Source organism: Misgurnus anguillicaudatus, chromosome 9 (genome assembly GCF_027580225.2).
Source record: "Misgurnus anguillicaudatus chromosome 9, ASM2758022v2, whole genome shotgun sequence".
Classification (NCBI taxonomy): Eukaryota; Metazoa; Chordata; class Actinopteri; order Cypriniformes; family Cobitidae; genus Misgurnus; species Misgurnus anguillicaudatus.
This window is the reverse complement of record NC_073345.2, coordinates 28,948,817-28,968,966: the sequence shown is the minus strand read 5'-3', so window position 1 is coordinate 28,968,966 and position 20,150 is coordinate 28,948,817. Positions and strand designations below refer to the sequence as shown.

The window sequence follows — 20,150 nt, the reverse complement described above, 5'->3', positions numbered from 1 at the left end:
CCACCCAAGCAAGCATAAAGCTTTTATACAAAGTGAATGAACAAAAGTGGGGAAAACAACCAAGCGATTTGTCTTAGAGAGGCAATAATATGAGAAATGCTAGTATGTACAGTATTATATATACAAAGTTTTCAAATATATTAGACACTACTTGGGCTGGGCGATATTGACCAAAATTCATATCTCGAAAATTTTTGGAAGAACAGCGATATACAATAAAAAAATGTGTATTTTGTACAAAGTGGAATAAATATTTACATGCAATTCAAAGTCTTATGTGAGATGTCACAATCAGCTTTATTAACTTATTCATCACCAGCCTTTTCATGAAAATTTGCCCACCAGCATTTTTTGTGATTTTTGCAAAAAATGCCTTCCAGGAAAATTTTCTTCTAAAAATATATAAACATACAAATATATCATATGAAAGAACAGACCCTCTGCTTTCAAACAAACAATAAACAAATAAAAGGGGGGGAAAGTTTCATCCTATCTATATTTTTTCTCTGCTTATAAACTTTTAAATATGGGTATTTTTCAGGAAAAAGCTTTTGTTAGAGATCAGATTCAGAACGAGTATCAAAACATACACAGAGTTTAAAATTAGTAAATAACATTTTGGCCTGTGATGGATCATGACTGCTCATTCGATTGGCGCTAATTCAAAATAAGTGTTCGGAGTGTCACGTGTGTTGCTTGCGTTTTCAAAATATGTGCAGGGCTCCAGACTGCCACCAAATGATAGCATTTAGCCACCAAAATTTGAGATTGTGCCTTTGAATTTTACATCCAGTCTAGGGTGGCCATTCGTGCCAGTTCCGCCGGACACGTCCCGAACATGTTTTGGGGTTCGTTCTCCGGAAGTCGCGTTGCTCGACCGCATACGTAATCAAGGTTAAATATTTCAGGTTTAATTTCAGAAAAGCAACCGTTACATTTCAAGGTAAAAATGAAACTACAATGATTGTATGTCTTAAAAGAAATAAATCTTAATTTTCTAATGTATTTTAACTGAAATGTGATGATGTATGCAGTCAAGCAACGCGACTTCCGGAGAACGAACCCGAAAACATGTTCGGGACGTGTCCGGCGGAACTGGCACGAATGGCCACCCTAATCCAGTCGCATATGTGCGACCAGTAAATTTGACCTTTTTTTGTGAGGTGACACTGAATTTGAAGACAGCACATTGTACTTTCTGCAGCTATCATTAAAGTATTTATTAGTAATACAGTGGAAATTAGTAGAAATTTGAATATTTGGTTAGCATGTTGTTTACAGTGTGTCCCCCACATTTTCTGGTTGCGCCCCTAAAATTTTCAGTCAGGGGCCACTGTGCTCTAGGGGTGGGCGGAATGGCCAAAAATTTATTCCACGGAATGAGTCATTTTATTTCACGGAACGGAATATTTCACGGGATAAATGTTTTTTCAGTTTATATTGTTTTTTTGATGATAAAAATGTACAGAAATTTGCAACTCACTCTAGCTTTTGACTAAATGCTCACCGCATTTTTAAATTATGTTCAAGTTAATAATGTTAAAGTGAAAATCCCCAGAAGATAACAACAGATTAAGTCTTGATAAGACAGAATCTTGTTTATAGAGTTATTAATTTTATAGACTATTGAAGCTATAGTATCCCTTCATTGTATTTATGCATACATTACATTAAAAATAGGCACTATGTAAAATGAACAGGTATAAATATATGCAAAAACCTAAAGACAGGATGAATACCTATATAGCCTATATGAGAGACGAAGCTCTAGATATTATAAATATGACAGGTGCTATGATGTGGTGATCATTAAGTCTGTTTTAAGGTCTTGACACCCTTTACTTTCTATTAGACCTTAACATTTGCGTCTCTTTCTCGTCTTTCCAATCAAATAGGCTATGTTTGTATAAGCAAATGGCGCGTCAAACTACATCGCTCCAGCAGCGCACGTGTCACTGATATAAACGCGAGTTTGTCGTGGCTTGCTTAAAGTTGAGAAAACTTTACAACTATTAGCATTATGTGCGAGAAGAACTCTTTATTTGGCGTCGCAGCTCCTTGCACGTACCTACAGTAGAGAGACCTCTGCACGTGACGCGAGAGACCGGACGGCTGCTGCATGAGCATAGAGAGAGAGGGAGAGAGAGAGAGAAAGGAAGAGCGAGCGAGAGTCTCGCTGCGAGACCCGCGGTGGATTCACTGGCAGTTATTATAAAAATTACAGAAATAACTCGTTCATTAGTGAATTATTTTACATGTTTCTCCGTCACACTCTGTCTAACATGCGGGAGGGCAGAGTTAGCCACGCCCACTTCTTTGCATTCCGCGGAATAGACGGAATAGAAAAATCTGTTACGTCTGACATTTTATTCCGCGGCAACGGAATATACCGTCATACCGCCCAGCCCTACTGTGCTCCTAATGAAAAAAGTTAGTCTGGAGCCCTGATGTGTTTGTCGCCACTGGTTTTGGCTTCAGTTTTTTTTTTTTTGCAGATTAAAATAAAAACTCATCAGGAACACTTTTTATGCACATCTTTTCTCGTAATAGAGACAGAGCGCAGCGCGTCATAACCTGAAAACCACGCTCACCGGGGGGGAAAATAATCCAACCGTCTCCATTGACTTTGTATTGCGAGGGGCTGCCTCCTAGTCATTTCTGGCTTATAACAAAAAACAGAATAATGCCTAAAAGCTGCTGTGTGACAATATGTACAGCTTACAAGCCAAAAAACCCAGAAATATGTTTTTATAAGCTGCCGAGCCGTAAAACCCAGCCTTTAAGGAGAAAAAAGTGGAAACAGGCAACTTTTCATAGTACTCCTATTAGTAGAACTGCGTCCACTAGGGGGAAACGTAGTCGGCGGTCCACTTTTTTCTCCTTAAAGCTTGGGTTTTATGCCTCGACAGCTTATAAAACATATTTCTGGGTTCTTTGGCTTGTTAGCTGTACATATTGTCACACAGCAGCTTTTAGGCATTATTCTGTTTTTTGTTATAAGCCTCTCGCCATACAAAGTCAATGGAGACGGTTGGATTGTTTTCCCCCCCGTTGGGCGTGGTTTTCAAATTTGCATAACTGCGCTCTGTCTCTATTGCCGAGATAACTCGTCAATGGCAGGGAAAGAGTTAAAACAGTGTGAGATTAAATAAAATTCAAATACATTTTTGCAATACACAGCTAACATGTGAACTGGTTGGAAAGCTTACATCTGACCCCTACTACCGCCCAGCCTAGACACTACCTTTTGAGGAAGCGAGGCAAAGATTAGAAGATTTTGTCTTTGTTAATATATACTGTATATATAGCCAGTACATATAATGTGTTCCTATCTAAACTCCAGTCACCAGATTAGTTTCAATCAGTTTAAAAATCAAATAAATGTGAACTTGTTTTTACCTCTGTATAGTCACAGTGATGTACTTCTCCAGATCTTATGTGCAAAACGGACCTTTCTTCACGGCACATAATTCTGCTAATCGCTTGCGCCATCGTAAGTGGTTGACATTGGCACACGGTGCGACGTTGGATTGAAATATAGGCAGCCCAAGAAACCACCACAAATCAAAACCAGAAACAACGACAAATGGGATTTAAATTGCTTGCAATGGACCGAACGCAGACACTTACACAGATTTATGCGCTAGGCCTGGGGCTGTATCTAGTGTGTGTGGCGAGACCTCAAAGACCTGTGTGTGTGTTGTGTGTGCTTTGTTGTCTAAAGCTCAAAGGTTAGAAAGTAATGGATACTTCCAGTTCACCCAAAGAGCCTCAGACATCAGAGCTTTGAAGTGAAATACTCTAGTAAAAGACAGGTACTGATCTCAATCTGTCCAGCACCCACCTGAATAATTCAGGGATTTCTTGCATGTTTTTGCGAATGGTATGCATACAGATGTTACAGTTTATAGATCGGATTACATACTGAACGGTATCACGCTCGTATTGTTTTATTACAAGTCACTCATTTTGACATTATTAACAGAACATGTGGTAATTTGCTGCTGTCAGATTATTTTATGGTGAAATGTACCCTGAATAAAGTGAACATTGAATCATTTTCGCTCTTGGTTTTGTTTAACATAAAATATCTAATAGACTGGACTGATCCAGTGTTTGAAGCCAGTGTATGTCATTTTCAATCAGTTTCTTTTCTAGTTATATATAAAGAAATTGTGAGAGAATTTGTTATATTTCTTTCTTTAGATAGCCATGTTGCCAAACAATGCCGAGGTCAGTAAGCAGTTGACCAATGAAAAGAAGCTGACAACACATCCGTTCTTACCTGGACCTCCAGGTCCACCTGGGCCTGCCGGTGAGATTCACATTTACTAATAAAAATAAAGGTCTACCTTAAAAATGGATGTTAAAAATATAACAGTAGTACATTATTAAGGTCTATGCATACAATAAGGTCTATAATACAGCTTGTATTAAGCTATTTCTAATCTGTAGTTGAAAATTGCCATGCTTTTGTTATTTGTCTTTTTTATTGTTTTGAGTCTGTGTAAAGCTGCTTTGTATACACTGCAAAAAATGACTTTCTTAGTATTTTTGTCTTGTTTTCAGTAAAAAAAATCTAAAAAAAAATCTTAAATTAAGATGTATTTTCATGATGAGCAACATGACCTAGGAAAATAAGTCTAGTTTTTAGACAAAAATTATAAACTTTAAGTAAATCAGTGCTTAAAACTAGCAAAAAAATTTTTTTTCCATATTTTCTTGAAATAAGTTAACTTTTTTCATAAACACTTAATTCAAAAAAAAATTCTTATTCCATTGGCAGAATAATTGTGCTTGTTTTAAGCACAAATTTGCTTACATTTTATATTTTTTCTTGTCTAAAAAATAGACTTATTTTCCTAGGTCATTTTGATCATCAAGAAAATACATCTTAATTTAAGAATTTTTAGAAAAAACAAGACAAAAATACTAAGTAAGAAAGTCATTTTTTGCAGTGTAACAATGAACATTTGTGAATTTTATTTTTCAATGATCAAAAGTTTTTGTTTGGTAAAAAAAGTATTGTTAAATTTTTCATACATTTTATCCATTTATCTCTCTTGTCTCTGTCTTTTAGGAAGCCCAGGACCCAAAGGTTCCCCTGGCCCTCCAGGACAGATGGGTTCACCAGGTCTGACCGGTCCCCGGGGTGACATGGGGCCCATGGGGCCATCACCAGACCTCTCTCACATTAAGCAGGGCCGGCGTGGTCCAATGGTAAGCATCATTTCAAACCTCACGACTATCACATATCATATAAAGCCAATAATAATGTTCTCAACTGTCTTTAATAAGGAGAACTAATTTACATATATAATTATGAGTCTACTTCATGGGTCTGGGGGGTTCTTGGTGGTATTATCGGGGGTCCTCCAAATATTGTTTGAATTCAAAATAAAAAAAAATGAAAAAGTAGCCATTAATATGCTAATAATAAAAATATGTATTTCCCCAATATAATGTATTCAGTTTAATTAAGCTCAAATAAAATAATATGTAGTATGCCAAAAATTATTATTTTGTACAAGGGGTCCCTGCTCCTCCTCTCTATCCATTAAGGGGTCCCTAGCCTAAAAAAGGTTGTAGACCACCGGTCTACCCAGTTTTAGATAACCACATTTGTTATGGTTTACTAAAGGATATACTAAAGAAGGTTAAAGGGGGTAAAACTATAGTATGTCTGCATCCAATAGACTTTAAGTTGGGTTTATAGTTCTGTGTAGGACCTACACTGCAGCCTCTACACCGTAGGCTACGCATCATTTTTTTTATTTATTCATCTCTGTTTTTGTTTGCGCCGATGTGCAATTACACATGCAGAGGATGCAATGTAAGAGTTTAAATATCACTAAATATTAATTAAATATCGCTAATAAAGTTGTCCATCTTGTTTTACCGTCACAAGCGTAAATGCATATGAGGAATGCAATGCATATTTTTTAGAACTGACGGGGAGGGGTTTTAGCAAATCAATCACAGCGCTTGTGGTCCACGTAGAACTGACGGGTTGTTACATTTTTGGAGAGCTGCGCATCAGTTTACTGTCGAGGGCTCGCATTTATGCATAGGCTACAGCGTACAATCGATGCAGAAGTATATAGTCCACTTTAGTTTCAGTCCTCTTCTAAAAAAAATGCCATCTGTCATTTTTATAGTAAGACCTGCACTGCAAAAAAATATTTTTAAGAAAAAATGTTCTTAGTATTTTTGTCTTGTTTTCAGTAAAAATATCTAAAAAGTCTTAAATTAAGATGCTTTTTCTTGATGAGCAAAACGACTCAAGAAAATAAGTCTAGTTTTAAGACCAAAAATATCAAATTTAAGTGATTTTGTGCATAAAACATGCAAAAAAAAAATCTGCCAATAGGGTAAGCAAAAAAGTCTTGAACATTTTTCTTAAGCACTAAATTCAAGAAAAATCTGCCTACCCCATTGGCAGATTTTTTTGCTTGTTTTACGCACAAAATGACTTAAATTTGATATTTTTTAGACTTATTTTCTTGGGTCGTTTTGCTAATCAAGAAAAAGCATTTTAATTTAAGAGTTTTTAGATATTTTTACTGAAAACAAGACAAAAATACTAAGAAAAAATTTTCTTGAAAATTTTGCAGGGAGTATTAAGGCAGTATTTTCTGTAAAGCTGCATTAAAACGGTATGTATTGTTAAGAAGCATTGCTGTGCTTTGAAAAATAACATTAACTCATTCCCCGCCATTGACGAGTTATCTCGTCAATTATGAGTTAATATTTAACTAATAATTATTCCTTTCTGGACGAATTTCAAAGTGAAAGTGTAATACCGCTTTTATCCACTGGATGGCGCCAAAACCGAATTTATCAAAAACGGAAGTTAAAAAGAAGTAATGATTTATTTTAACTGCCTTTATGTTTGATAGTCATTCTGAGTCTGATATCTAACATAAATTCCTTTACAAAAACGCAATTTTTTAAGCTTTTTCCTCAAAATGTTGTATTTTTGAAGAGAAATATCCATATTTCAGTGGTTAAATTAAGTGGATTAAGTAAATATATAATGAAACGTTTTTGCCCCATTTTGTTTGTTTGTTTGTTTGTTTATTGTTTGTTTGAAAGCAAAGGGTGTGTTCTTTAATTTGATATAATTTGTATGTTTATATATTTATAGAAGATAATTTTTCCTGCAAGGAATTTTGTGAAACTTTTGTTAAAATCACAAAAATGCAGGTGGGCAACTAATCTCAAAAGTGCTGGCGGTGAATGAGTTAACATGTTCCTGTGACTCAACTGGTAGAGGATTGCATTAGCAAAGCGAAAGGTCACAGGTACAATCCCAGGAAATATACATCGTGATAAAATATAGAATAAAATGTTGAAATTGTAATGTGGCGTTCACACCAGCCGCGGTAGAGGCGGCAACAGCGCGCTATTCGGGCGTAGTCGTATGCTTGAACATTTTGAGTTTGCTCGCTTTATTCGCGTGTGAAATTCTAGTCATTCGGGACATTCTTGCAGAAATTTGCGTCATGGGAGGGGCTTCTGTGACTCCGCTCACTCCTTCGAATCACGTCACTACTAGAGCTAGCTCCTGATTGGTAACGCGGCACGAATATCCACCAAAGATCAGATTTTTTTAACTTGCGCAGTTCGCTTACATTGAATACCTGAATGAATGATTCAGTATTCAAAGAGTTAAAAGACTAGACCTAGCCTTTTAAAAAAAAAAAAAATCTGAAAATATATTTATTGGACTATGAGCATCTAAGTTTTTTATCTTTCTCAGTCAATATTAAACATGTCAAGGTTATATTTTCAAAGAATGATCTTTACATTATCTAGGGTAATTTTTCACAGGCAGGGTCACATATGGATCTTCCTTTTATGATATTTGAGAAGTGAATGAAGGAGTTCATAGACATACGTTTCGGGGGGGTTTTGTGTTGAAAGTCTGGAATTTGGCAGACAATAAACACAGCGTGAAGTTTGATCCCCGGGAGTCTGAATGAGCACCCCAGTGTAAAGATTACAGCATGTCACGGCACACTTACATTCTTAAGATGCCGAATAGTTTCCCCTATAGTAATAGTAGCTCTAGAGTTTCCACAGCTTAATATTTCATTCTTTATTCGTATCAGGTGAAGAGTAACTGCATCAAGCTACATTTCAAACACAGTATGAAGGTGTCGTAGCCCATTGACCTGTGGTTGCCGTCGACTATGACATGCTTTACACTTCCTGTTACGGGCTGTTAACCCTCATTACTCTTTTGCACATTCTTCCCCGTACCGACAAACATAATGAATTATCATCTCACACACACACACACACACTCAAATTACAAGTGCTGTGAATCACATTAGACTTTCTAAAGTTAACCTTTTCAGCCGAATCATCACATTGTGGCATGTGTATCTGGCCTCCGTAGACCAAGTTCACGACCGTAAATATTTGTGTTCGCTTTTTTATACGTTTAAGATGTGCTCATACTTCAGATGTTTTTACTTTGAGTAAAATGGATGCTTAACAAATGGATGGTTTCATATGGGACATCAGACGTTTGTTTATGGATGGAATCCCACATCAAGATGCTTTTACAGGAAACTTTTAAAAAGGACAGTTCACCCCCCCCCATTTATTTTTTTTGTTATTTACGGATCCTCTCTCCGCTTCAACCTCAATGATTTTCTTGATTTTGTTAAACACAAGAGAGGAATTTTCCCTTTTTCCATACACTCTTAGAAAGGAAGGTATAAAAGTTGTAACTGGGACGGTAACTTTTAAGAAGGTCCTAATATGTACCATTAGGAACAGATATGTTACTTTAACTTATTCCCAGCCAGCCTTTTTTTTAAGTTGCCTGCCAGCATTTTTTGTGATTTTCACAAAAGTTTCACAAAATGCCCTTCAGGAAAAATTTCTTCTAAAATTATATAAACATACAAATATATCAAATGAACCAACAGACCCTCTGCTTTCAAACAAACAATAAACAAACAAACAAAACGGGGGGAAAAACTATAAAAAAAAATTATCTGCTTATAAACTCTTAAATATGTTTTTTTTTTACTTTTTTTAGCAAAAAGCTGAAATAATTGCATTTTTGTGAAGGAATTTTATTAGAGATCAGATTGTAAAATTAATATATAATTTTTTGCTTCAGTTTTTATAAATTGGGTAAGTGCGCATCTAGTGGATAATCACGGTAGTACAGATAACCATGAAAACTTAGGAACACAGGGTTTTTTTCATGCAAATGTTTTCCTTTAATTGACGAGATAACTTGGCAATGGTGGGGAAAGAGTTAAGGTACCAGTATCTATCTCTAATGGCGCTTTTCCATTTCAAACTACCCCACGGGTCAGGCCGTGTCAGCTCACTTCACTTTGGCTTGATTAGCTTTTCCATCGAGTTTAGTATCACTTCATAGTGGGAGGGATTGAAGGCGTGTTGTTATATTTGCGCTGCCTACTGCTGTGACATCATACAAGTGAGTGTATGTAGCCGTCATGTGTGTGGTTCGTAATTTCAAAATATGTGTTCTGCGCGTCGAGTGATCCTGTGCATCACGTGTCTGGTCAAAATAAGTGCCTGCGGTAGACGCGTCTAAAGGGTTTATGATAAAAGAGACGCTTGCGTTTGCCAGATACTCGCATAATTTCATGCGTAGTCAGACTTTACTGTTAAAGGACTGTCTTGCGTGTATTTTGTGAACGTGAGCGTCTCTTTTATCATAAACGGTTTGGCGCGTGTGCATCAGGCACTTATTTTGACAAAACACGTGATGCACATGGTTCACATAATGCAACAAACACATATTTTGAAAACACAAGCAACACACATGACACGTCGAACACATATTTTGAATTTGCACCCCTCGGATGAGCAGTCACGAGCCGCCACTGCATAAAAGCATCACAAAAGTAGTTGTTATAAGTATCTTGCTTTTTATTTCGAGTCTTCGAATGCCATATAATCAGCTTTTTGTGTTGTACAGACTGAATTTATGTACTGAAAATCTTTCACTGGTCTCCATTCACCGTCTTTGTATGAATAACAGCAGTGTGGTGTGGGAGTCATATGGGTATGGTGGTAAGTGGTAATTAAACGATGACATAAGTTTTATTTTCGGGTGAACTATTGCTTTAATAGATTCAGCAGCCGTGTTAGACTGAAACCGGATCGGCAGGTGCAGGCTCTGTTTCGTTTCCACCAAACCCATTTGGAGCAGCGGACGCACATTTACATTGCGAGTTCTGCTGGCCAGATCCAGTATTTTGACACGCTTGATTTTCTGTTTCGTTTTTCTGTTTACATTAACCTAAGACTTATCACACACCAGAGTTATATAATCTACATTTCCATACTTGGCTCCAACACAGATTTGTTTTAATGATCACGAGCTGAAATAAACCAGCAGGATCGTAGCTCCGTCTCAAAAAAGCCGGGTCACCTCCGTCTAGGCTAGCGCTTGAACACGTGTACCCTAAACCCCCTGACCTCTTCAGCTGGATGACCTATGACCCCCAAAGGGGGCCGCGTTGCAGGTGGGGTTGAAACTAGGACACGAATCACTTTCATCATCTTCTTTTTTATTCTTTTCCTGTATTTCTTTTCTGTCGGGATCTCTGCTCCTAACTTTCTTTGATTAGCAAAAATGTTTATTTACAGTAAAGCTTTTTTGCGGCTTGGAGGCAGAGCCAGATTTACTGTAAAAAACGACACTATAAAGCGCAATATGCCAAATTGCAGAATCCGAGTTGACAAATGATAATGGGTCTAACAAGAACAAGACCGGCTGTGTTCGGCTCACGGTTGCTTTCTTTGGCCCGTGCGATTTGTTCGATAGCGTCGGCTTTTTGCTTTGAATGCATCCGAGCACATCGTAGAAGTGCAAGCCATCAATGAAGAAAAATACGGTGTTGCTGATGTTATGCAATAATTTATGAACCCTGAATGTTGAAACATGAAACGTTCAATGCTCTTGAGTCGTAGCTCACATTATGAATTCAGTTTGGGATTAAAATAAAAAAATTGTATTTGATAAATGGGAAGTCATGCAGTTTGGAGTGCACTACTTGGAAATGCTAAACAGGATGTTTTATCTTCGTACTGTGGGATGATGTGCTTGAGGTTCAAAACTATAAATGTGTTTCTGTTTGTATCAGTAAGCAATCGTAACGCTTCCCTGCCTATCATGAGCACTGTGTTCAACCGCTGCTATAACAAAGACTGTTGACATTGCCACTGGCCCAGCACCAGCTCTCCATAATCACCTGCATAAAGACCCACAATTCAATGCAGTATTTTTAGACATATGAATCATATTTTCCATGCTGTTGCAAATGCGGCTCAGATGTACCCTGGGGCTCTTGACAAGCATGATTTGATGTTTGAAAATATTCGAGTTGAATGAATAAGACCATCAAATCTAATATTCTTTAAATTGTTTGGAGTGCCGAGGGTCCTTTTTAATTTGGCTGTTGGCTGGCATGCGGATATGTTCAGATAAGAGTCAGTTTTTATAAAGTCTGTTAGAAGATGAACTGATAAGCTTAATTCCAACAAGAACAATTGTTTACTTTTACATCAAAAGCACTTTTCATTCATAAATGCTATTTTGTGTTTATTCGGGTCTGTGATTTGGAATGTTGTATTTTATTGCTGTTTCACAATATTTTACATTTCAGAAGTACAGTTTTTTTCTTAAATAAGCAACTTAAGCTATTTTTTGTCAGTCTGGTTTAAACAGCTGACACATCAAACTAAAAAACAGCATTTATCACAAAATAAACCATATATTGATCTCTTTTGTTTTGGACAGTGCATACTTGTTTGTTGTAGTCTTGTTATAGTGATTGTGTGTTTAATCCGGATGTGTGTGCGTGTGTGTTTGTGTAGGGTCCACCAGGGGCTCCAGGGAAAGATGGCATAAAGGTACAGTACTGTATGTTTTTTATTTATTATTATCTCTATGCTCAAAAGCACATTGTAACCACAGGCTGTTTTTCGTGTCTGAAATGCAAATATTTGGAAAATAAAAATGATTTGCTGATTAAGACCAATCACAACATCACTAATGAAATAAATTCAGGTCAAAGGATCAAATATGACATCATCCATTGTAATATTAAATCATTGGTAGCAAAACACCATTATTACATTCTGGAAATTGGAAATACTGTTAGTCAAAATATGCAAATTTGATTACACTGAGGAATTTCACAGGAATTTGCGGAAAAAAAAACTGATATGTGACCCATGCTGGCAAAATGAGTCGGAATGCGCACGGTCCAATTTTGAGCTAGAGGCAGAACAAAATATGAATGTCGATTATCGTTGAAATTGAGGTTTTCATAGAAATAAGTACATTAAGCCCTCATCTACCGACCCTAATGCTCTAAATAGTCATTAAACATCTAAAATTATCTTTATTTGTATGTTTTCTGAGAGGTGTACTGTCCTAAATGCTTAACCTGTACAAAGATGGGTGTTCATCTACAAGTACGTCTGACATTTTGGTTTCAGTTTTAAAACATGCAGGAATTAAAAAAATAAAGTGCAGGGCTTGCTTGATGTTAAAAGAGTTATTAAGAGCGTTAAGACATGAAACCACACATGCACACAGATGCGCGAGCGCACGACCCCAATATATACACAGAATTACCGTTTGGACAGGAATTCACGCAGATAAAGGGGCGGTTTCCCAGACAAGGATTAGACTAGTTCTAGACTAAAATAAATTTAAGAGCTGTCCAACAAAACAACTTGGACTGACATATCTTAAAATACATCAGTGCCCTTTGTTTTCCCTCAAAATGCACACAAGAATTGTTTTTATTAGGGCTGTCAAAAGATTAATCGCGATTAATTGCATACAAAATAAAAGTTTGTTTTTGCATAATATATGTGTGTGCTATTTATAAATTCACACATACATGTATACATTTAAGAAAAATGTTATGTATGTATATATTTTGAATTGATATATATATATATATATATATATATATATATATATATATATATATATATATATATATATATATATATATATATACACACACACACACACACACACACATGTAAAAGTTTCTTAAATACATACATGCATGTGTGTGTATTTATATATAAGCCTACAAAATAATTACACACAGTGCACACACAAATATTATGCAAAAACAAACTTTTATTTTGTATGCGATTAATCGCAATTCATCTTTTGACAGCCCTAGTTTTTAGTAAGGCATGTTTGTTAAAACTAGCTATATTTTCAAATTAAACTAAGGCCTAGTCCTGGCTTAAGCTAATCTCTGTCCGGGAAACCACCCCATAATCTGTTATGGCTTATGTGAATGTTTGGGTTAACTGTTGGGAAAAATATCTAATGTGTAACATTATATTAGATTCTTGCATAACATTAGGGGCCCTATTTTAACGATCTAAGCGCATTGTCTAAAGCGCACAGTGCAACGTCTAAATGGGCATGTCCGAATCCACTTTTGCTAATTTAATGACGGGAAAAATGGTTTGTGCGCCGAGCGCATGGTCGAAAAGGGTTGGTCTTATTGTAATGGGAGTATTTTGGGCGTAACGTGCAATAAACCAATGAGAGTCTCAGCTCTCATCCCCTTTAAATGTCGGTTGCACTGGCGCTATGTCTAATCCCTATTTAGATGACGGACTTTGTAAACTGAAAAACTAAGCGGAGGAAGAAGATCCCCAGTTTAAGATTAATGTTAAATAATTGTGTTGTTTTTCACTTGTATTGAAATTGTTTTTTTTTTATTAAAAAGTCATGGAAGTAAAAAAATCAGGCTTTTAATTGCTTGAAATGTATGGCTATCCAATATCATCAAAAAATAATTTACAATTATGTAAGAAAAGGTTTGTAAAATACTTTATTTGTAACAAACAAGAGATAAATAATTTACAAACGGCTCTGCGCATGTTTCAGCACTTGGACAGCGTCAGTTTTTTTAGGCATTACTTAAAAATGTTTCTCATCTCACCATATCTACAGGTACAGAGTCATCATATACAATAAATCCAGGAGTAGCATTTAAAAACATTTAAAAACAGATGCATTAAAGCAAAGCATTTATTTACTTATCAGTCTACATGTGAAGCAGCTCTTTGTGTCTCCTAACGTCTCATAATTAGTCCTCATTTATGTCTAAGAGACTCAGTAATAATCTTTTACATTCAATCCTTTAATCTTTCATATTTAAAAGCGTCTTTGTGCTGCTGCGCATTCATGTATGTGTTAAGCAAACCCGCGTTGTCGTCCCGTTTAGGCGCATATTACTAATGCGCTCTTTAAATAACAAAAAAAAAAACATTGCGCCTTTGACTTTAGACTTTAGAGCAGGTTTTTGTTGGTCAATGGCGTACTCTATTTTAGTTGTCTCAAAATAGCAACGCGCCAACAATGAGCCTGAACACACCTCGTTTTCAGGCCATAATGCCCATGGGCGCAAAAGGGGGCGCAAATGCATTTGCTATTTAAACAACGCGGCGCTAAATGTGAAAATTATAATTGCGCAGGGTGGAAACTAACAAAAGACACTTGTGTCGCGCATTGCGCTGCATTGCGCCGGATGTAAGATAGAGCCCTAGATCTTAAAGCTGTCTGTCTAAAGTCAGACAAAAGTTGAACATATATTTTCCTATAGATATTGTTTTTGAGTTTGTGTGTGTTAAATCTATTCGTTTTACCACTGATTTTAAGGTATATATGCTGTGTTTTTGTTTTTGAACCTTTAAAAATCTTCAACTTGATTTTTCTTAAAATCGACTTTGTTGACTCTGTCGACTTCAAACACTTGTACCTCTGTCATTTTTGTCAGACCTCAACAAATCATACATAATTTTCCTTTTTTTTTTTTTTAATAGAAAATGTCAAAATATCAATAACTCATTTTTGAAAATTTGCTCATTCCGACTCATTTTGCCAACAAGGGGTCACAAATACGCATTAAAAATAAAGGTGCTTAAAGGGATAGTTCACCCAAAAAGGGAAATTCATCATTTACTCGACCAACATTGACTTCCATAGTATTTTTATTTCCTACTATGGAAGTCAATGGTGCTTCCGTTTTGCTACTTGATACAAATATCTTCCTTGATTACATAGAAATGGATACAAGTTTGTAAAAAGTACCATTTGGTCAATTGTTTTCATACCTTTTTATAATCTTTCACTACAAAAAAAAACTTTGATTATGACAGAACAACAAAATAGACAACTATAGTAAAAATGGGATTATCAAAGTTTTGGAAAAAGGTAGAAGTTTGTTCATGTTTTAGCCGAGATGTTTAGGTCGCCTAAAGTAAGCACACTTATTAGAGACTAGTCATTTGAAAATACAATAACCTTATCTTCAGATATCTATGCCATTAATCAAGTGTGCTGTTATTCAGCTAGCTAGATGTCAAGTGTGCAACCTTAATGTACCAAACACTTAATGCTAATGTCCAGAGTTGTAACACAGACTATTGTTGCATAATGAATTGCATTCTGGGTGTGAAATTGAATTCACTGTGTAACAACAAGTGTGCCTGAATGAAGTATCTTTCAACTGTACCTCTATAAAAACAGCCTTGTTTGTTTAAAACATGCGTGCGTGTTCAAACAGAGGTTGAAGGTTGATCTTGCGTATATTGTGTTTGTGCGCTTCAGTTACATGTTTGTGTTACTCTGGCTTTGTGTTCAAATCGAAAACATCTGGCCTCGCTCAGTACCTCTGTGCGAACCCTGACCCTACATAATCCCAGCAGAGGGGTCAATATCTCACAATGTCTGTCTGTGCGGTACCTACAGCCATCCCTCAGCCCAAATGAGCTATAGACCGACTCCAAATGGTGCGCAGAAACAGCGCTAAGATAACATTTAGATACACTCTGATGCTAAATAAACTCATTTATGTCTTTTGATTTTACATGGCAGCTATATTATGGTTTTGAGTGATTAATCTGAGACTTGGAAAGTGAGAATTAGGAGGTCTGATTTTGACTTTCTTGTTTGCTGGCGTGTGATCGTGTTACTGAGAGATAGAGGGCAATAACTGTCCCGTTGGACTTCTCATTTCTTCTTTACTGTAATCCTGCTAACCCAAATATTTGTTTGGATTCTCCAGGGGGAGAGGGGGCTTCCTGGGGAACCCGGACCACCAGTAAGAACCTCTTATCATGAACCTTTCTCTCATACAGTTTGTGTTTGAAATATTTTTTATCTGTACTGCCCTCTTTACACCTTTTCTTTCTGGTTCACCTCTAACAGGTGTGCGTGCATGTTTGTGTGTCCACAATACGAAATTTACAAAAATAACTTCAGTTCAAAAGTTTACATCCCCTTGATTCTTAATACTATATGATGTTACCTTGACAATCACTGACGTTTTTCAGGTTGGGTTATAGTAAATCATGAGTCTTTTGTTTGTCCTAAGCCATTAAACTCTCCATTGGTCTTCAAAAAAATCCTCTGGGTCCTGCACAAACTTTGTTTTTCCAGCATTTTCTGCATATTTGAACCCTTTCCAACAGTGACTGTATGATGTTGAGATTCATATTTTTGCACTGAGGACAATTGAGAGACTCGCACAACTATTACGAAAGATACAGACATTCACTTAGGTTCAAGAAGTCAACACAATTCATTAAATTGTAAGGGGTACTTAAACTTTTGAACGGGTTAAATGGTGTAAATTGTTATTATTTTGTTTGCTTGGAAACAATTATAAATATATTTGTAAACATTAGTAAATGCATTAGCTTACGTTAAAGGTGCAGTGTGTAATTTTTAGAAGGATCTCTTGACAGAAATGCAAAATAATATACAAAACTATATTATCAGGGGTGTATAAAGACCTTTTTATAATGAACCGTTATGTGTTTATTGTCTTAGAATGAGACGTTTTATCTACATACCCTTACATGGAAGCCGCCATTTTGTGCAGCCATGTTTCTACGATGCCCTTAACAGACAAACTTTTTTACTAAGTTGTCTCCAACGATGAAATGTTTGTCCGGTGGCGGCTACCGTAGCTTCTCTATGTGTTTCAAAAGCAAGAGGTGAGCAGTGGACTGAGCCGTTGGTTGCAATTCACAACCTCACCACTAGAAGCCGCTAAAACTTACACACTGCACCTTTAACTGACGATGAGCAGTATAGTTTGTCAGCATTGATTCATCTTTGTCAGTTCATTTAAAGGAACACGCCAACATTTTGGGATTTTAGCTTATTCACTGTATCCCCCAGAGTTAGATAAGTCCAAACATACCTTTTTCATCTCTGTGCTTCCTGTAACTCTGTCTGACACACTCACCGCTAGCTTAGCACAAAGACTGGAAGTGAATGGCTCCAGCTAGCATACTGCTCCCAATAGGTGACAAAATAACGCGAACATGGGCAGAGTAATTTCACTCCGCCCAAGTAGCAGTGCTTCGTCTTCTGAGAATATAGTTCCCAGTATCTCATATGACCTTGTTATTTGTACACGGTGTGACTTTACAAATCACAACACATAAATAGGAAAATGTTCGCTTTATTTTGTCACTTATTGGGAGCAGTATGCTAGCTGGAGCCATTCACTTCCAGTCTTTGTGCTAAGCTAAGCTAGCGGTGGGTGCATCAGACAGAGTTACAGGACGCACGGATCTGAAAAAGGTATTTATGGACTTATCTAACTCTGGGGGATACGGTGAGTTAGCTAAAATCCCAAAATCCCAAAATGCGTTTTCCTTTAAGCTAATGCATTGTGTCAACAAATTCCATCTTATTGTAAAGTGGTACCCAAAATAATAACAATTAACTGTACACAGACCATCCTGTTCTGTATAGTGTATCTTAGGTCTTAGGCCATCATGCCACCATTAGATTATTTCTCAATCTCTTATTAGAATACAACCAGAAATTTGTATAAACTCAAGTATATATATATATATATATATAATACATAATATAATTATATATAATACATAATATAATTATATATAATACATAATATAATATTATATATAATATAATTATATATAATACATAATATAATATTATATATAATATAATTATATATAATATATATAATATTATATATAATACACACACACACACACACAGTAATGTTTGTATTAACGAAACATTTATATATATATATATATATATTATATCATAAATATAAATAACAAATATACCTAAATATAGCATTATACCTAAAAATTTAATTTTTCTTAAATTCATACATGTATGTGTGTATTTATATACATACATAATATATACACACAGTACACACACATATATATTATGCAAAACAAACTTTTATTTTGTATGTGATTTATCTTGATTAATCTTTTGACAGCCCTAGTTTTTATGTTAATCTGTAATACCGCGATTAATCACTCGATGGCGCACTTACCCAATTTATAAAATAACAAAAGCAAAAAATTATTTACTAATTGTATACTCTGTGTATGTTTTGATAATAGTTCTGAATCTCTTTTTAAAGAAGAATACCCGTATTTAAGAGTTTATAAGCAGAAATAAAAATATAGATATGATTAAAGTTTTTCACGTTTGTTTGAAAGCAGAGGGTCTGTTCTTTCATTTTATATATTTGTATGTTTATATATTTTTATAAGAAAATTTTCCTGGAAGGCATTTTTTGAAACTTTTGTGAAAATCACAAAAAATGCTGGTAGGCAACTTTTTATAAAAATGGCTGGCAGGGAATGAGTTAATAAAGTGATAAAAAAGTATGAATGGTCATTAAAACTCTACTAAAATAACAAAGCTGGTGGTGGCCTATTGCACACTACTGTACTATATGCACAAACGTTTTATACAAGTGACACAGATATTTATGTGATGTGTGTTCAGGGTCCGCCTGGATCGTTTGACTTCTTGTTGCTGATGCTGGCTGACATCCGTAATGACATCGCAGAGTTACAGCATAAAGTTTATGGAAGATCAATGCACTCATCAGGAGAGGATTTCCCCCCTGACACGTGGAGGGAAAACCAGGATAGCCTGGACTTCGGATCTGGAGAGGACTACAAACCCCAGAGTCATCCTAAGAGCACCAGGAAGAGAAAATTGCCCCGGAACTTAAATAATCCGGATTGGCAGGTTTAAGACTGTCTCCAAAGAATGGCAATATTGAAATAAGGACTTATTAATGAGCGATTGAATAGTGTAAATATCAAAGAATGATTGCTATTTAACAGTATAATCTCTGAAAAAGAATGTATTTCATTGTATGAAATCTCTATTTTTATAACATAAAGGTTGTACATTTTTATAATTTCTGCAGTGCGAATGAGTCATTTGTTTAACAAATATTTGAACTTTTATTCATAACATGGTTTTGTTGTTTAAAACCACAAATCAAGTGTTTGCACCATTAACTGGTATTACGATAACACCGACACACACACCACACGCGTATGGTAAAGCTCTATGAACACAGAATGAAAACATACGAAAAGTGAAAGCAGTTACATACTGTACAATATAAAACTGATTGTAATTTAGATTTTTCTGTGTTATGCTTTAGTCCAGGCCAACAACATAAAAAAATAATCCAAACCTTACTTTTTTATTTTTTTTACACTTGTGATTCTGTATTAATATTTAATCTATCTAAATTTGGTTTTGATGAGGTAAATGGAGTATAAATGCATTTCATTGAGTGCATTGCATTATTCCTATATTGCTCAGTTGGTGAGAAAAAAATGCTATATTTTTAATGATTGCACACTGGTTTGTACAAGTAGACAAGCAATTATTAATACACTCATCTAAAGGATTATTAGGACCATCATACTAATACTGTGTTTGACCCCCTTTCGCCTTCAGAACTGCCTTAATTCTATGTGGCATTGATTCAACAAGGTGCTGAAAGCATTTTTTAGAAATGTTGGCCCATATTGATAGAAAATCATCTTGCAGTTGATGGAGATTTGTGAGATGCACATCCAGGGCACGAAGCTCCCGTTCCACCACATCCCAAAGATGATCTATTGGGTTGAGATCTGGTGACTGTAGGGGGCATTTTAGTACAGTGAACTCATTGTCATGTTCAAGAAACCAATATGAAATTATTTGAGCTTTGTGTCATGGTGCATTATCCTGCTGGAAGAAGCCATTGGCGGATGGGTACATGGTGGTCATAAAGGGA

At 35.9% G+C, this 20,150-nt stretch overlaps 1 protein-coding gene across 1 annotated transcript in view; it reads left to right on the top strand.

The window, feature by feature from the left end:
- ccbe1 (collagen and calcium binding EGF domains 1) overlaps positions 1-19,274 on the top strand; it is an 80,323-nt gene extending 61,049 nt beyond the window's left edge. Inside the window, exons 7-11 of the mRNA XM_055180040.2 lie at positions 4,207-4,315; positions 5,081-5,220; positions 11,878-11,913; positions 16,116-16,151; positions 18,851-19,274. Of these exons, the coding sequence (XP_055036015.2) occupies positions 4,207-4,315; positions 5,081-5,220; positions 11,878-11,913; positions 16,116-16,151; positions 18,851-19,105 (576 nt within the window). The 3' untranslated portion in view covers positions 19,106-19,274. The remainder of the gene's footprint in view (positions 1-4,206; positions 4,316-5,080; positions 5,221-11,877; positions 11,914-16,115; positions 16,152-18,850) is intronic.
- Positions 19,275-20,150: the final 876 nt, after the last annotated feature.